Below are 16,311 nucleotides of genomic sequence, written 5' to 3' on the forward strand. Positions count from 1 at the left end.
CACCTAGAGCCTGGCATAGGTGTGCATCCTGCATTCTTTTAAATAAACAAGAGGCGATAGCAAGAAATGATGGAAACGTCGGGCTGGAAGGGGTCTGGAGAGGTCGTCCCCCCGCACTGAAGCAGGATTATGCTTAGACCATCCCGACAGTACTAATCTGCTAAACCTTTCATATGACATGAATTGTTTGCTCTGATTTCTAGACCGCCCTGGCGTGCAGGACACTTCTCTGGTGGAGTCCCTCCAAGACCGCCTTTCCGAAGTCCTGCAGACCTACATTCTGTGCAAACACCCTCCCCCGGGCAACCGCTTACTCTATGCCAAGATGATCCAGAAGCTGGCAGACCTGCGGAGCCTGAATGAGGAGCATTCCAAACAGTACCGCTGCCTTTCCTTCAAGCCAGAGCACAGCATGCAGCTCACCCCGCTGGTCCTTGAGGTTTTTGGCAATGAAATCTCCTGACTTCAGACGCAGGACAGCACACCCAGAAATAACGGGATAAGTCAGTCCCGGTGAGCGGAAGGGTGTGACCCTTAACCAGGGTTTGTATATAGACACCGTTTAGTTTCACACTACTGGAGAGGACTGTGTTTTCTGCACATCTTCAGTCACCTGGTTTGGCTTGCTGCAGAGCGGCAGCCAATCCAGCTAAGCTGCTTTTTTCCCCCAGCGAGTGGCTTTTCCGCTTGCCTTTCTTCTGTAACCAGCTCACATGGCTGTTTCAAGGCTGCCTTCAGATTGGGGCCTTCTTGAAACCACCACTTTTTTTGGGCTTGTTTTACAAAGTAAAAACTGAAATGTCAGGCCACTAGTCGGGAGGAAATGACTGAGATTTCATGTGTGAGCATAGAATTCAGGGCTTCAATGAACCCCTAATGCTGGATGTGGAGGGAGAACAGTTCTCTAGTTACTCCTATCCCTGCCTAAAGCCTGCTGCCCAAGTGCAGTTGGCGCACAATTGCTGGCTCATTCCACCCCAGAGCCGGCTGAATGATCCCAGCATATGCCCCCACCCCCTCCACAACTGGCTGCAAAGTATAGAAATATCTTAGTCTGCAGATAAATAGGAAAATGCACTTAGAGAACAATTCCTGTTTCTCTGAAAGAAATCTCCATTTGCCCGCCGTGTAGAAGCTGAAGATCTCAGAAGCAATGGCACATTGTTGTTTGTGTCCCCCTGTTAATGTGACAGGAATGAATGGATATTTGTAAGGTTTCTAGTCTCTCGGGTGCTCTGAGAGGTGTAGCCAGACTGGAAGTGGTCTCTGTGATAGAGTGAAGACTGTCTCTTGGGCTCCCAGGATGGATAGCTAAAAGCATGAGAATCCATGCTAATCAACACGCTGTACCATTTTTGTTTCAATGTTGATATTTCCAACTGGCGAGGTGAAACATCAGATAATCACTTAGGAACAAAAGATCCCTTTCAGCCTGTGGGGTGGTTTCCAGGCCTTGGAGTCTGCTGGACAGTTATCAAATAGCTTCTTAACAGATTACTTGCCAAGCCTGTTAAATATGCAACATCTTGGAAAAACTCAGTAAGAATTAAGTGGGGAAGGATTAATCTCACATCTTCCTGCCCTGAAATGTCCTGTTTGCAGCAAGATTTCAGTCTTTACGAGAGGAGTCCTGGTTTCTTAGAACTAAGAAATAAGGCAGGGGCAAAGCAGCTATAAGCTGTGCATAGCATTGCATCACAGTCAATTAAGGCCTGAGATGAGCCCAGTCTTTCATCCTGAGTTCTCCAGAGTTTTCCTGTGCTATGTATGAGTCCTGCTCTCAATGCACTACGGGACACAGACTCCTTGTCCCTTGTGCTAGGCCCTGTACAAGCATAGGAAATGATAGGGGCTAGCGATCGCATCCATGTTGGAGAGAAGCAGGTATCCACTCCGGGGCCTCCAATAACGGCAGGTCAAGCAGTGTTAAGAGGACAGGAAAGATTGCAGAAAAATCTGCCAGCCAAGGAAAACCAAACGACGCAAGAGCAAAGAAAATCCCTCTAGTTCAGTCCCTCGTGTGTCAGTTGTTGGGTGCGCAGAGGACGTTTGGGATCAGGTTCTGTTTTGTGTACTAGGAAAATTACTTTCCATCTGCTAATGTGCTGCTGCCTTTGTAAACAAGTTGCTCATTTTCCTAATGCTAAAGAATCAGAGTTGCGCTTTGAAGCTCTGTGTTCGTGCTCCTCTGTTGGGTGGCTACAGCATGGCAATGGTGTTGCTTTCTCTGTCTTTTGCACTAATGTGGGAAGGTTTGTGTTGCACTTTGGTTGACCCTATACAGTTCTCAGGAAGTTGCCAGTTTCCTTTTTTTTAAAAAGAGATATTTCATAATCCTAGAAGAAACTCAGCCTGCAGTACTCACTAACTGGTGACTTCAGAGAGCAGGGATGCCACAAATATATTCTTATGGGTTATGTGAAATCAGGGTATTTCTCTTGTTTAAATTATGCTCTTGCTCTGATTCCTGTGTATTGACTTACGCCTGAATTGCCAACTGTCTCCGCTGTGCTCACTGTCCCACGGCTCTGCAAGAGGGAGCCCTAAATAATGATGTTTAATAAAATGACTTGATTAAATATAAATAGGAAAACCTCATTAGTGAGTAAACTTTCCAGAAAGCTGAAGTTGAGATTGGCAGAGAGACCCGGGATGTCATCTACTTTTTAGGCATCTCAGTATTTGAATGTCATTTATAAGTGCATCGTTCAAGTGCATGTCTGTACAGCACAGGGTATGTTGGGACACAGCACCATGAAATGCAGATGTTTAAGCCTCTGTATAGAATCTTCAAAGGGAAGCCAAAATAATTCCTCCCATCAGGGTAGAAAAAGGCTGTAGGAATGATAAGTAAATCCCTGAAGATATTGTGGTAAATAAGAAACCCTGGGACTGCTTTGCTTTTATCTTTGATTGCTTTGCTTTTATCTTGTGTCCGCTGGGTGTCGCTAACACAGCATGAATGAAAGCAGCTCCTTTGCAAGAGTTAAGTGCCTTGAGCTTAGGTACAGCACAGTTAACCTTTTCCCTGTCTGCCTTCCTGAGTCTTGCCAGTCTGAAATATCGCTCACTCAGATCCAAGGAACTGATCTCCTCCGTGGTCTCTGCACCTGTTTGAGAAGCCGTGGGATGGCAGTTCCCCCTCCGTGGAGAAAATCACTGTGTTCTTTAAAACCGTTGTCACCTTCGCTTGAAATCAGTGCCTTAAATATAGATGTCTTGTTGCTGTATCGAAGATCTCTGTACGCTTGTGTGGTGGGGCTTTTAACATCACTTGATTCTCCCTTTGTTTGATTCCACGGTATGTGTGTAACCCCCCTTGTGTTTGTGTCCTGCAAGGTGCCCAGTTCTGCTCCTCAGTCCTGTCCCGCCCCCTCCAACCCTGGCTGTCTCCTTGGGCCTGCTCACTCTGTGTGTCTGGAGAAAATCCAGCCCCCGGGAGAACTTGCTCTTTGCTGCCTCAGCTCTGTTCTCTGCCTTGTCAAATGACTCTACTTCTCCTTCAGTGTGTCTTGCCTCAGCCCTGCTAGTTTTCTTCTAAGGCAAAATTAGCACTGTTCACCCCGCACCCCGTGGGCCAGTCGTCCCTTTTCTTCCCCCACTTTCAAGCTTCTCCTTTAATCCTGTCTCTGACTCCGAGCTGGCTGGAAAATTGGTGGCGGGGGTACTGACGTTTTTTATTTTTTTAAAAATAGTTTAAATTTCCCCATGGAAAATTTTGACTCTTCCTCAAAAATCCAAAAAAGTGTTTGACTGACAACGGAAGAGTTGAAATTTCCCCCAGGATGCAAACGTGAAATTTCAAAGTCAGAAATACAATTTTATTTGGAAAAACTGCTTCAGAAAACTCTCAATCAGCCATTCCCTGATTGCAAGCCCCCGCCTCCTCTCACTTTGGCTTGCTCCTTCTGTGCCTATCCTTTTGGCAACCAAATGATATGGCAATCTCCTGTTCTGGAGGGGAATTAAAAACCTTCTCTTCACCAGCCACTGGACAGGGATGGTGCCAGATGGGATGGAAGACTACTCAATATCCCGCTGCCAAGACAACTGCCCCTTTCACAAATTCCTTCACTGGCTTCCTCCCAAGGTCCTCATCCTCCCGTTCCGATCTCGGCACAGCCTCATGCTTAAATCTCCTCCCCTATTTTGCCTTTAACCTGCCCATATGCCCCCTCCAAGCTTCCTCTGGCCCTGCCATTCCATCTTTCCCTCGCTGTTGGCATTGTGCCTTGTTGTCCTACTGCAGCATAGATCAGCCCACCCAGTCAATGCTTTCTCCTCATCTCCTCAAACCCAGTTGTTGTGGGAAGTGTTCCAGCTGTAGCTACCTCACCCCGCTTGGAGTTTACCCTGTATTGTACCCATTTGTGCCTTTAGACTGTTAGCTGTTCAGGGCAGGGACTCTTGCTGTTGCATTTGACCCATAGTACAGTACCATGTTTACCTAGAGCACTATAAATGATTGGAGACCTCTGGGTGTATGTATTTGTTCCACTCGCTCACCTGCGAAGCAGGTGTCACTAGAGAAAATCTTTGACTGATGGGAGCTTTCTCTCCGTAAAGGAGCCTTTATCGAAGAGGGAGGCTTTCCAGTAATATAGCACCACAGTGCTCTAGCAATCCTAACCCGTCCTTAGGGAGAACCAATGGGCACAAACGCTGCACCAGTCGGAGAAGTTCCCTTCGGTTAGACTTGGAGCGGTTCTGTTTCAGTGTCTCTAATGTGGATGTCGATTGGAAAGGGGAGCTGGGTGGAGAATGGAAGAAAAAAATCCTGGCTATTGCTTTGAAACTCCTCAGGTTTTCAAAACTATTGAAGAATTAGGCTTTTGTAAACATTTCTTTTTTCTAACCCAGAAAATGATAACATGGAAGAATGTCCAATATCTTGCTAAAAATTCTCTGAATCTTTTTACTGACAAATTTTTGTTGTTTGGAAAAGATTTTTTTGACCCCCAAAAACCCACTTCTGTTCAAAAAGGTTTTGGGGTATTTTGGGGGGCTGGCTGTAATTGAAACTGTTTTGAAAATGCGCAAGCCCCCTTTGCGTTCTCCTTCAGCCAAAGCTCAATATACCCTACAACTTGCAAGTAAAATAGAATGTCAGAGCTTAAATTTGAAAAAACAAATAAAAAGCCTTGCACCTCATGACTAAGTCTTTTCAGCAGCTCCAGCTGTATTTTACCCAAATAGCTCCAGCTTTGCATCATCGGTCGCCCGGGCATTGCTGTGCTGGGAAATGGCAGCTACTGCCCAACGGGTGCATGCTGAATATCTCCCTTAGTGTCTTGCTGTTCTAGACTGTTTGCTAGACCTCACATTTTCTTTCCTAAAACCATTGCACACACCAGTGAAGAACCACCACTGGGAAAAACTAGCACTAAAGTCAATGCTTGACTGGAGAAACTTAACATATAGCCAACCAGGTGAAAATAGGGAGGTCTGATTTTAATATCCTATAAATGGCTTAGTTAAAAGAAAACATTTCTTTACGGTGGTGGGGAAAGGTGGTTGTTCTTTTTAACATTGATCCTGTTAACAAAAATGTAAGTTATAGATCTGCAGAATGATTGCGCCAAATTTTGTTGAGTAATTTAGTGTCAGAATGTAAATAACTATTTAATATAGTGGAAATGTTTTATTGTAAATTGGATTTTAAATAAAGTGTTTAAATCATTCAAAGCTGCTCTTTTGAACTGATAGAAGCACGATTTTTTTCCATTTGTGCGTGTAAAACAAGTGTGTACAGTACTTAAGTGAAATTTCTGAATGTGAAACACAGCTCTCTGTTTTGTTGCCTTGTATAATATAAATTGTAAGGCAATGCACTTTATAAATAAAGATTTAAAAGAAATCTATTTTAATTATAGTGATGAAGAATAGAGGCAGCCGCTGTCTCTCCCTCTGTCCCTCCCCCCTTCTGTATGCCTTGAGCTTTTCCTAATGGGCAAAAAAAGAGAAGCTGGAATACATGTGTATTGATGTGAACCCAACTTCAGAGCTTTAATGCTATGACAAAGGAAGTTGGATGCTGTTTCATATTTGTAATATGCTGTTGCCTTATCAATAAAACGTATGGCGTTGTGAAAAGCTCATTTCAGTGGGGCTGGTTTGAATCTTTATGGGACTTTTTAAGCAGACAGTGATTCCATGGTTTATAGTTCTAGCCCTACTCCCTACACTGCAGATAGTCAGGGCCGGCTCTAGCATGTGCTTGGGGCGGCACTTTCCAAGGGGCGGCACTCCGGGAGTGGGGAGAAGCAGCGGCACACTCAAGGGAGCAGGCGGAGCGGAGGTGAGCTGCGACGGTGGGGGGCGTGGGGAGGGCCGCAGAAAGTAACCCGGGGGGGGGCAGAGGAACCGCTCCCCCCCAGCTCACCTCCACCTCCTCCCCTGAGTGCGCTGCCGCTCCGCTTCTCCCCCCTGGAGGGAGGGAGGGGTAGGAGGGGAAATGCAGCGCGCCTGGGGGAGGAGGCGGGGCCAGGGATTTGGGAAAGGAGTTGGAATGGGGCAGAGTTCACGGGGGCGCAGGAAAATTTTTTTGCTTGGGGCGTCAAAAAACTTGGAGCCGGCCCTGCAGATAGTGTCCTGCCACCTCTCACCGCCAGTACAACTAGGGAAAAACTAGTCCTGGTCTCAACATACAGTTGCATCAGTTTAACTAAAGGTGTAGGGGTTTTGATCCCTTAAAAGTGCAAAACCCTACGTAGCTGCGCTCATTTGATTTAAAGCCTGGCTTCTATAGCTCTAGTTTCCACTGATTCCTTGCTTAGTAAAACTAAAGCCAGAGTTAAATTTGAGCATCCACACAAGTTTTAATTGGTGCAACTTCTGTGTGAAGACAAGGCCTTGCTCCCATAGCATAGTACTTAATTCTGCAAGCTGCCCAAGCACCTGTTGGGTAAAGCACACCATGAGCAAAAGGAGTCATAATGTATCCCAATGGCTTTTACGGGGGTATGTAACAAATTGGCCACAATGGCTGTTTTGCTCAAATAGCAGAGAGTTGATTCGTCTTACTCCAAGTAACAGCCAGTTTTTCAGTTGTGTTTCATGAGCTCCAATATTGTTGCCTTTTTTTTTTTTTCTGACCTGAGCAGCCAGTCAGAATTCGGGGCCCTACAGCTGTTCCAGTTGGAAGTAGAAATTGATGGAGCCGGTACTTTCTCTGATGCAGTCTTGTTTATTTAAAAGGGATGTGCAAACTCCAGCTGTCCTTGGTTCTTCCTGCATTTGGAACAAGGGGAGTAGTTTCTTAGCCTCTTTAGCCAACAGACCCAAAACATGTGCTCTGGTTTTCTCCAGGTTGTCACTGTGCTCACCAGCTACTGCTTGGCTTTCTCAGCGCCCATTTCTCTGTTTTGGTTGCTCTCCTCTGTGTGCACTCACGTGCTTTCACACACACACTCAGCAGAAGTCCTCTGCCCTCCTGGGTAGGTTCACAACCTTTTGTACCTCTTACTAAAAAAACCAGATATGTAACATCTACTGTCTGACTCTGGCCCTAATTAAGTGGGACACAGTTGCAGAAGCGGGACCCAATTTTGTAACTTCCGAGATCATTACCAGATACTCTTCTGTTGTCAACACTTCAAAAAGGATGTTGACAAATTGCAAGGAGTTCAGAAGAGAGCTATAAAAATTATTCATGGTCTGGAAAACCTGCCTTGGAGCTTATTTAGTCTTTTACTCTATCCAGTTTATCTAAGAGGTGACTTGATCACAGTCTACGAGGGGAAGAGATTGGGGGTAACAGAGAGTTCTTCAATCTAGCAGACAAAGGCATAATGAGATGTAGTGGCTTGGAACTGAAGTTTAGAAATAAGGTATAAATTAAGTAGAGCGTAATTAGCCATTGGAACAAATTTATCTGGAGAAATGGTGGATTCTCCACCAGTGAAGTCTTTAAATCAAGATCGGACGTCTTTCTAAAAGATATACTCCAGCTTAAACAGTGTGAGGCTCTCTGGCCTGTATTATGCACGTCAGACTAAATGGTTCCTTCTGGGCTCAAAATCAGTGACCATGCGCACACAAAAAAACAAGTCTTATTCCTTAGAAACCCTGACTGCTGATCAGTGTTCATCCCTTGATCTCTAGAAGCCTGAGTTTCAAAGAGCTGTGTGCACACATGCTGGGATTTTATGAAAATCTGCCCATTGCTGTCGCAAGGGGAGCTGCTGTGTCCTGAGCCCTTTGGAGAACTTGGAGTATTCAAACAGCTGAGCTCGCTTAAATCTGGCTCTGATTTGTAGGTGCTAAACACTTAATCTGGGCATAAATATGTAGCAACTTTCCTCCCATTTCAATACTTTTACATTTAACTATGTCTAATGGGCACCTAATGCACTAATTACCTAGGGCAGAGTAGACAGCCAAGGGTGAGTGTAATTAACCCATGGAACAATTTACCAAGGGTTGCCGTGGATTCTCCATCACTGACCATTTTTAAATCAAGAGTGGAAGTATTTCTAACCGATCCCCTCTAGGAAGTACTGGGGGGAGGCTCGCTGGCCGGCCTTGTACAGGAGGTCAGGCTGGATGACCACAATGGTCCCTTCTTTCTAGGCTCAGGCTCTGTGAACCCAGGTCTAGTTCTCTGCTTCCTGAGAGGCAGCTGGGGGGAGACTGGCTCACTCCGGTAGCACATGGCAGGTGAGGGCAGAGGTCGGGCAGGCAGTGGCTTCCCTTGGGCTTGGCGCGCATGCTCAGAGCGCCGCGGGGCATGCGCAGTAGCGGCGGATGGGGCTCGGGCTCCGCGCGGCCCGGCTGCTGCTCCGACCCCGCCCCATGCCGGGCCCCGGCCCCAAGCGGCCCCGCAGCGCCATGGCCCCGCGCATCGGGACCCACAACGGCACCTTCCACTGCGACGAGGCGCTGGCCTGCTACCTGCTGCGGCTGCTGCCCCAGTACCGGGTACGGCCCCCCCTCCGGACCGGGACCCCCCCCGCCAGCTCCCTCCGGACCGGGACCCCCCCCGCAGCCCCCTCCGGGCCGGGACCGACCCGGGACCCCGCCCCCCGCAGATCCCTCCGGGCCGGGACCCCCCCGCCAGCTCCCTCCGGGCCGGCACCGGCCCGGGACCCCGCCCCCCGCAGCCCCCTCCGGGCCGGGACCCCCCCGCCAGCTCCCTCCGGACCGGGACCCCCCCCGCAGCCCCTTCCGGGCCGGGACCCCGCCCCCCGCAGGGCCCTCCGGGCCGGGACCCCCCCCGCCAGCTCCCTCCGGGCCGGCACCGACCCGGGACCCCGCCCCCCGCAGCCCCCTCCGGGCCGGGACCCCCCCGCCAGCTCCCTCCGGGCCGGGACCGACCCGGGACCCCGCCCCCCGCAGCCCCCTCCGGGCCGGGACCCCCCCGCCAGCCCCCTCCGGGCCGGGACCGACCCGGGACCCCGCCCCCCGCAGCCCCCTCCGGGCCGGGACCCCCCCGCCAGCTCCCTCCGGGCCGGGACCGACCCGGGACCCCGCCCCCCGCAGCCCCCTCCAGACCGGGACCCCCCCCGCCAGCTCCCTCCGGACCGGGACCGACCCGGGACCCCGCCCCCCGCAGCCCCCTCCGGGCCGGGACCCCCCCGCCAGCTCCCTCCGGGCCGGGACCGACCCGGGACCCCGCCCCCCGCAGCCCCCTCCAGACCGGGACCCCCCCCGCCAGCTCCCTCCGGACCGGGACCGACCCGGGACCCCGCCCTCCGCAGCCCCCTCCGGACCGGGACCCCCCGCTCAGCGCCCGTGCGGGACCCCGCCCCCCCAGCCCCCTCCGGGCCGGGACCCCCCCGCCAGCCCCCTCCGGGCCGGGACCGCCCCGGGACCCCGCCCCCCGCAGCCCTCTCCGGGCCGGGACCCCCCCGCCAGCTCCCTCCGGGCCGGGACCGACCCGGGACCCCGCCCCCCGCAGCCCCCTCCGGGCCGGGACCCCCCCGCCAGCTCCCTCCGGACCGGGACCGACCCGGGACCCCGCCCTCCGCAGCCCCCTCCAGACCGGGACCCCCCCGCCAGCTCCCTCCGACCACCGACCCGGGACCCCGCCCCCCGCAGTCCCCTCCGGGCTGGGACCCCCCCGCCAGCTCCCTCCGGGCCGGGACCGACCCGGGACCCCGCCCCCCGCAGCCCCCTCCAGACCGGGACCCCCCCGCCAGCTCCCTCCGGACCGGGACCGACCCGGGACCCCGCCCTCCGCAGCCCCCTCCGGACCGGGACCCCCCGCTCAGCGCCCGTGGACCGGGACCGGCCCGGGACCCCGCCCCCCCAGCCCCCTCCGGGCCGGGACCGACCCGGGACCCCGCCCTCCGCAGCCCCCTCCGGACCGGGACCCCGCCCTCCGCAGCCCCCTCCGGACCGGGACCCCCCCCCGCGCAGCCCCCTCCGGACCGGGACCCCCCCCCCCCGCGCAGCCCCCTCCGGACCGGGACCCCCCCCCCCCGCGCAGCCCCCTCCGGACCGGGACCCCCCCCCCGCGAGCTCCCTCCGGACCGGTACCCCCCCCCCCGCTCAGCGCCCGCGGACCGGGACCTGGGACCCCGCCCCCCCAGCTCCCTCCGGACCGGGACCCCCCCCCCCGCAGTTCCCTCCGGGCCGGGACCTCCCTGGGTCCCCGCAGCCCCCCCAGCTCCCTCCGGACCGGGACCTCCCTGAGATCCCGGGACCTGGGATCCCGCCCCACCCCCCACAAACTGCTTCCACCCTGGGAACTTATCCTGCCAGGAATTTTGACCCCCAACTGGGATACCCATCCTCCCATGCACCCCAGGCTCACCCCACCCCTGGGACTCCCGGCATCCCCACCCAAGACCACGAGACACCAGGACTTCCTCCTGCCTTCTAAGAACAGGACCCCCATCCCCCGGTACCCCTTCCCTTCTCATCATCCTGGGATCCAACATTCCCATCCCTTGGGACACCGCCGTCCCCTCCTGCTGGCACTGGGGCATGCACCCCTCCCTTTGCCCTGGGACTCAGCACCCCTCTTCTGGGATCTCAAACCCTGGACACGTCCCTCTGGCTCATCTTCCTCCTTTTCCCCGAACCTCCCTTCCCGGGCACCCCCCATCCCCTCTGCGAGACTGGGACTCGCACTAACGCATCCTGGGATTAGGGACAGGGGATCCATCCCATCATCTTTCCTAGGAGACATTAGCCCCAGAAAGCCCTGGTTCCTTCCCCCTTGCTTGCCTCTGGTCACTGCTGAGCCCAAGCCCTGCCCCTGCTCATGCTGATAAACACAGAGTGGAGCTGAATTCACTCCGATACTGAGCTGCTTCGTGTAGGGGAATCTTTCATTGTGTGCACCCACCCCTCCCAGGATGCAGAGATCATCCGGACGCGGGAGCCCCAGCTGCTGTCCGAGTGTGACGTGGTGGTGGACGTGGGTGGCGAGTACGACCCTCAGAAACACCGGTACGATCACCACCAGAGGTGAGGATGGAAACGCACAGCCTCTGCCTGGCCCCTCCCACCGCGGGGGCTCAAAGTTCGTTGCAAAGGAAAGGGCAGGAGCATCACGCCTCCCTTTATAGATGGAGAAACTGAGGCACGGAGAGGGGGAGGGGAATCGGAGTGGACCAGCTGACAGGGCGCTGGGCTGGGACGCAGGCCACCTGGGTTCTATTCCCAGCTCTGCCGCTGACCTTAGGCATGTCCCTTCCATTCTCTGGGCCTCTTTTCCCTCCCGCTCTGTGTCTGTTGTGTGATCTCTTCTGGCGTGGACTGCCTGTGCAGCACCTAGCGCAGTGGGTCCCTGATCTTGACTCGCCTGGGAATCAGTTAATTATGTAACAGCAAAGTGACTTGCCCAAGGTCCTACACCAAGCCACTGAGTAGAATCCAGGTGTCCTTACTTTCACTGGGGCATGGGGCACGGACCTGTCCCTCTAAGGGTATGTCACATTGTAAACTCAGGCTCAGATTTCAGCCCAAACCTTCCTAACATCCACACACAAATCTGACTGACTCGGGCCAGGAAACCCTCCGGACCCGGGTCCTAGGCCCCAGCCCAGCAAGGGAAGAGAGGTCTGAGTTCGAGCCCTGTCATTCTGCAGTATGGACGCAGCTCCAGCCGCAGACCTGAAGTCAGAAGGGCTGCGTGGTGGGTTAGCCTGGCTCTGAGACGCGGGTCCAGCCATTGTACGCCCAGGTTTACGACGCAGTGTGGATGTCAAACGCTGGCTTGGAAACACTGAGTCCATGAGCTTGGGTGCCCCAGATCTGGGGTTTCGATGCAGTGTGGACACACCCTAATGGGCTCAGGCACAGCAGTGGCTAGTATTTCATTGATTTTGGTGTATTATACACTAAAGGATGGGTCACCCCGGGGCCTTAGCTGCTCTGGCTAATTCTTCCCTGCCTTTTGCAGGTCCTTTGCACAGTCCATGCACTGCCTGAGGCCCGACAAGCCCTGGAAAACCAAGCTGAGCAGTGCAGGGCTGGTGTATTTCCATTTTGGCTCCCAGATCCTGGCCAGCCTGCTGGGGCTGAAGGAGGAGGATCTGGTAGTGCAGGCGCTGTACGATAAGGTAGGAAGTAGGGAGGCGGGGTGGGTGCGTGGGTGCTAACCGGAGTGCCCCATGCCCCAGGGCTAATGAGGCCTGTTTTCCTCCTCAGAAAAACCACCACTAACACCCCTTTCTCAAAGCACTTTGCCTCCTGTGTGGTGGATTGGTATCCTTAGCCTTGTTTTATAGCTGGGGAAATCGAGGCACAGAGCAGGGACGTGTCTTGCCCAGGAACAGTGACTCACCAGTGGAAGTGGGATTGGAACCCCAGCCCCCCACCCCCCTGCTCTAACCATTAGACCCCCTTCCCCTCCTGGACCTGGGAATGGAACCCGGAGTCCTGGCACCATCACCTTGCTGTAACGGCTGGCTGATGCGCCCTTTGTAAAAAGTCCTGTTCTGCTGAACTTCCCCAGGAACCCCCCCCTTTTTTTAGACACTCACTCGCTGTCCATATTCTCGGATTCCCACCATGATGGGGGGCGGCGGGGGATTCATCCCAGCTGCACCCCAGAGACAGGGGAAGGCAGGTAGCTGCTGTCTTGTTCGGGCCAGGTTGGCTCCTGGTACAGGCTCGGCCTGTCCTAACTTGAAAAGCACCCATGGGACTTGGCAGGGGTGCGGAATTGCAGGTGGGTAAGAATGCCCCATCCTTGCCTCTGTCCTGACGCAGGATGTCCCTGCTTCTGGGATAGAGGGGTCCCTGTGTCGCTGGGATCCCCCAGGAGGGGCTCTTTGGCCTGGCCTGCCTAGCAGGCATAGAGGGGTGGGAGGGGAACTGGAGAATCTCTGCATATGGTTTCCGGCTGCTGCGTGCCCGGAGTCGCTGTGGTTTACGGTGGGCGCTTTGTCCTCCACCACCCTAGCCCAGTTCAAATCTGTGCCATATAAACAGAGCTAAGGCGCAGCTAGGCTCATGGTCTCAGTCCCTCGGGGCAGGTTGTTTTCCCAGCAGCCCTGCTGCTCCTTCTGCCAGTAGCTGGAAATGCAGAGTCCGGGGGCTCAGAAGGCCAAGCTGGGTCCTTTCCTGCATCATGCATCTTGGCGGCCGATAAAGGATCTGCGGGGGGGAGCCGGGCGGCGATTCTGCCTGAGCCAGAGCAGACTCTGGCTTGGTCCGGGGATCTGCAGGGCTGGCGGAACCCTCTTTGTGGCACTGAAGCCGGCAGGGCACTGTGGCCGCTGTCTCAGACCTCTGTTTTACGGCCTCTGATCTTCTCGTGACCAGCCTGAATCCGCCACGAGGTTCCATCGGGAGGCAGGCAGGGCGAGGCGGCCCCGCCGGGCCCCGTTTTATCCTCTCCTCCGCCCCCATCCCAGCTGTACGAGAACTTTGTGGAGGAGATCGACGCCATCGACAACGGCATCGCCCAGTGGGACGGGGAGCCTCGCTACGCCATGACCACCAACCTCAGCGCCAGGGTGGCCTACCTCAACCCCCGCTGGAATGACATGGACCAGGACACGGAGGTAGGTGCCGGGGCGGCGGAGGGGAAAGCATGGGTATCAAGTGGGCTGCACCATGGAAACATGGAGGGGAGCATAGACTTGGACAGGGGGCGGGCTGTACCATAGGCACCGACTCTGTGGGTGCTCCGGGGCTCAAGCACCCATGGGTGAAAAAATAGTGGGTGCTCAGCACCCACCAACCACAGCTATTCAGCGGAGAGCGGGAGGGCGGAGAGCAGCAGGCGGGCAGGGGCCTCGGGGGAGGGGGTGGAGTGGGAAGATTCAGGGGGCGGGGCCTCAAGGGAGTGGGTGGAGCACGGGTGGGAAGAGGCAGGGTGGGGGCGGGGCTGTGGGGGAAGGGGCTGGGTGGGGCAAGGCCTCCGGGTGGAGCAGGGATGGAGCCTCCCACGGGGAAAAATAAGTCTGCTGCTCCTTGCCCAGCCCATCGGCACTCACGTCCCTGGCTTGTCTCTGCTCCAGGCTGGGTTCAAGAAGGCGATGGAGCTGGTGGGCCGGGAGTTCCGGGACCGTCTCGATTACTACCACCGCGCCTGGCTGCCGGCTCGCACGCTGGTGGAGGACGCCATTCAGAAGCGCTTCAAGGTAACTTGGAGCGCGCTGGGGTTCTTGGTCTGGGGGCTGCGACCAGCCCAGTTCGGGGGATGCCGGGGTGGAAGAGGCTGATCGCTGTCCTATCGGCTACACGCTGGCCTGGGGTGTTGAGCCTAGAGCTGCCCCCCCGTTGGCAGGGGGAGCAGAGCTTGGGTCGAGGGGCTTGGCCCAGTGCCCAGCCTGGGTTTCCAAGGATAATTCATACCCCTTCCCAGCATCTCCTATCCAAGGATCTCCACGCACGTGACATCCATCGGGGGTGACGCCCACGCACGCACCTACCTCTCTCTCTCTCTCCCTCCCTCAATAAATTTCCACTCTGCAGCAGCGGGGCAGCAACCTACCTGAGGCCATTCACTGAGCTGGGAATAGAACCCAGGAGTCCTGATTCCCAGCATGCCCCCTGCCTGCGTTTCTCTGGTCACTGAACCTGCCTGGCAGTTATTCCCACCGGCTGCTCCAGTGACTCTGCTCTCGGAGGCAAGTGGGTTTCTTTCGACCCCAACTCCCTCCCTGGGGCTGTGACTGTCTGTGCCTCATTGGGCCAGGCACTGCACAGACAGGGACTGTGCCTGAGCTTGCCTGAGTCAGGGACTTGCCCAAAGAGCTCAGACTCCAGACACGGGAGGGGAAACTGAGGCACAGAGCGGGAAAGTGACTTGCTCACAGTCACCCAGCAGGTCAGTGGCAGAGCTGGGAATAGTCCCAGCCCAGGCACAATCCATTGTGGTCGTAATGGCCCAGCATCCCAGGAGCTCTTATCGGCTCCCCTCCCTTCCCGAGTCCCATGTCTCCCTCTCCCCTGGCAGGTGGACCCCAGTGGCGAGATCCTTGTGTTCTCCCAGGGCGGCTGCCCCTGGAAGGAGCATCTCTTCAGCCTGGAGTCGGAGCTGGGGGTGGAGAAACCCATCAAGTTCGTCCTGTACCCGGATCAGAACGGCCAGTGGCGAGTACAGTGCGTCCCCGCCGGGCTCCACACCTTCCAGAACCGGTGAGACGCTCAGCCCCCAGAGCCCCACCCCCAAGCTTCTCCTGCATGCCCTGCAGAGCTCCCCCAAGCAATGGGGTGAGAGAGAGAGAGAAGCCACTGCCTCTGGGAGGGGAGGGGAGGGGGGGTTGGGAGTGGAAGCCCCTAAACGACATAATTACACCAGTACAAACACTGTGTAAACTAGACCCTAGGGGGGCTCACTTGGGTTCACTTAAACCTGCTCCTAATGTAAACCGAAATCAGAGCATGTCTGTCTTTGGGTGTTTCTGGGTGCTGACAAGCTCAGTGTCTGGGGAGGTCGAGAGCCTTCGGACGCGCATCAAGTGCTCTGAGCTCAACCACGCCTCTTTGCTCCTTGCTCGGTTTCTCTCCTGGCCAGGCTGTCCCTGCCGGAGGAGTGGCGCGGAGTCCGGGATGAGGCGCTCTCCCAGCTCAGCGGCATCCCGGGCTGCGTTTTCGTGCACGCCGGCGGCTTCATCGGAGGCAACCGGACCCAGGAAGGGGCCCTGCGAATGGCTCAGAGCGCGCTGGCTCGGCAGACCGGCCCCGACGCACCGAGCAGCTGAATGCCCCCCGACTGTCCCAACAGAGCCAGTGTCTGGGTCTCGCTAAGCCTGTCCGAGTCGTGCCGTGAGCCGAGCCAGCGGAGAGCTCCCGAACTGGGCCCTGGCCAGCGGAAACGCCTGGAGGATTGAGGCTGGGTGGCCATGGAATCGCAGCGAGGATTGGAAAATGCTGGGAGTGGAATAATAAAGGACTGTGGATGGA

General features: G+C 55.5%; 2 protein-coding genes across 5 annotated transcripts in view; both read left to right on the forward strand.

Moving 5' to 3' along the window:
* The window catches only part of VDR (vitamin D receptor), a 111,209-nt gene extending 105,111 nt beyond the window's left edge, over positions 1–6,098 (forward strand). For all 4 annotated transcript variants that reach the window (XM_044994862.1, XM_044994866.1, XM_044994864.1 and 1 more), the window contains one exon: positions 204–6,098. In XM_044994862.1, the coding sequence (XP_044850797.1) occupies positions 204–463 (260 nt within the window). In that variant the 3' untranslated portion in view covers positions 464–6,098. The remainder of the gene's footprint in view (positions 1–203) is intronic.
* A 2,633-nt stretch (positions 6,099–8,731) lies between these two features.
* MYG1 (MYG1 exonuclease) lies at positions 8,732–16,311 on the forward strand. Its single transcript, XM_044995796.1, has 7 exons — positions 8,732–8,919; positions 11,303–11,415; positions 12,353–12,512; positions 13,812–13,961; positions 14,421–14,543; positions 15,362–15,543; positions 15,923–16,311. The coding sequence occupies exons 1-7, from the start codon at positions 8,746–8,748 to the stop codon at positions 16,107–16,109; spliced, it is 1,089 nt and encodes a 362-aa protein (XP_044851731.1). The 5' UTR covers positions 8,732–8,745; the 3' UTR covers positions 16,110–16,311.

The sequence above is a fragment of the Mauremys mutica genome, chromosome 20 (assembly GCF_020497125.1).
Source record: "Mauremys mutica isolate MM-2020 ecotype Southern chromosome 20, ASM2049712v1, whole genome shotgun sequence".
NCBI lineage: Eukaryota > Metazoa > Chordata > Testudines > Geoemydidae > Mauremys > Mauremys mutica.

What these genes read in the sequence shown, in the direction of transcription:
- MYG1 (XM_044995796.1), top strand. Translation starts at nt 8,746, where the DNA reads ATGGGGCTCGGGCTCCGCGCGGCCCGGCTGCTGCTCCGACCCCGCCCC. An exon ending in ACATGGACCAGGACACGGAG is followed by an intron (nt 13,962 to 14,420) that starts GTAGGTGCCGGG and finishes TCTCTGCTCCAG; the next exon opens with GCTGGGTTCAAGAAGGCGAT. An exon ending in CTCCACACCTTCCAGAACCG is followed by an intron (nt 15,544 to 15,922) that starts GTGAGACGCTCA and finishes TCTCCTGGCCAG; the next exon opens with GCTGTCCCTGCCGGAGGAGT.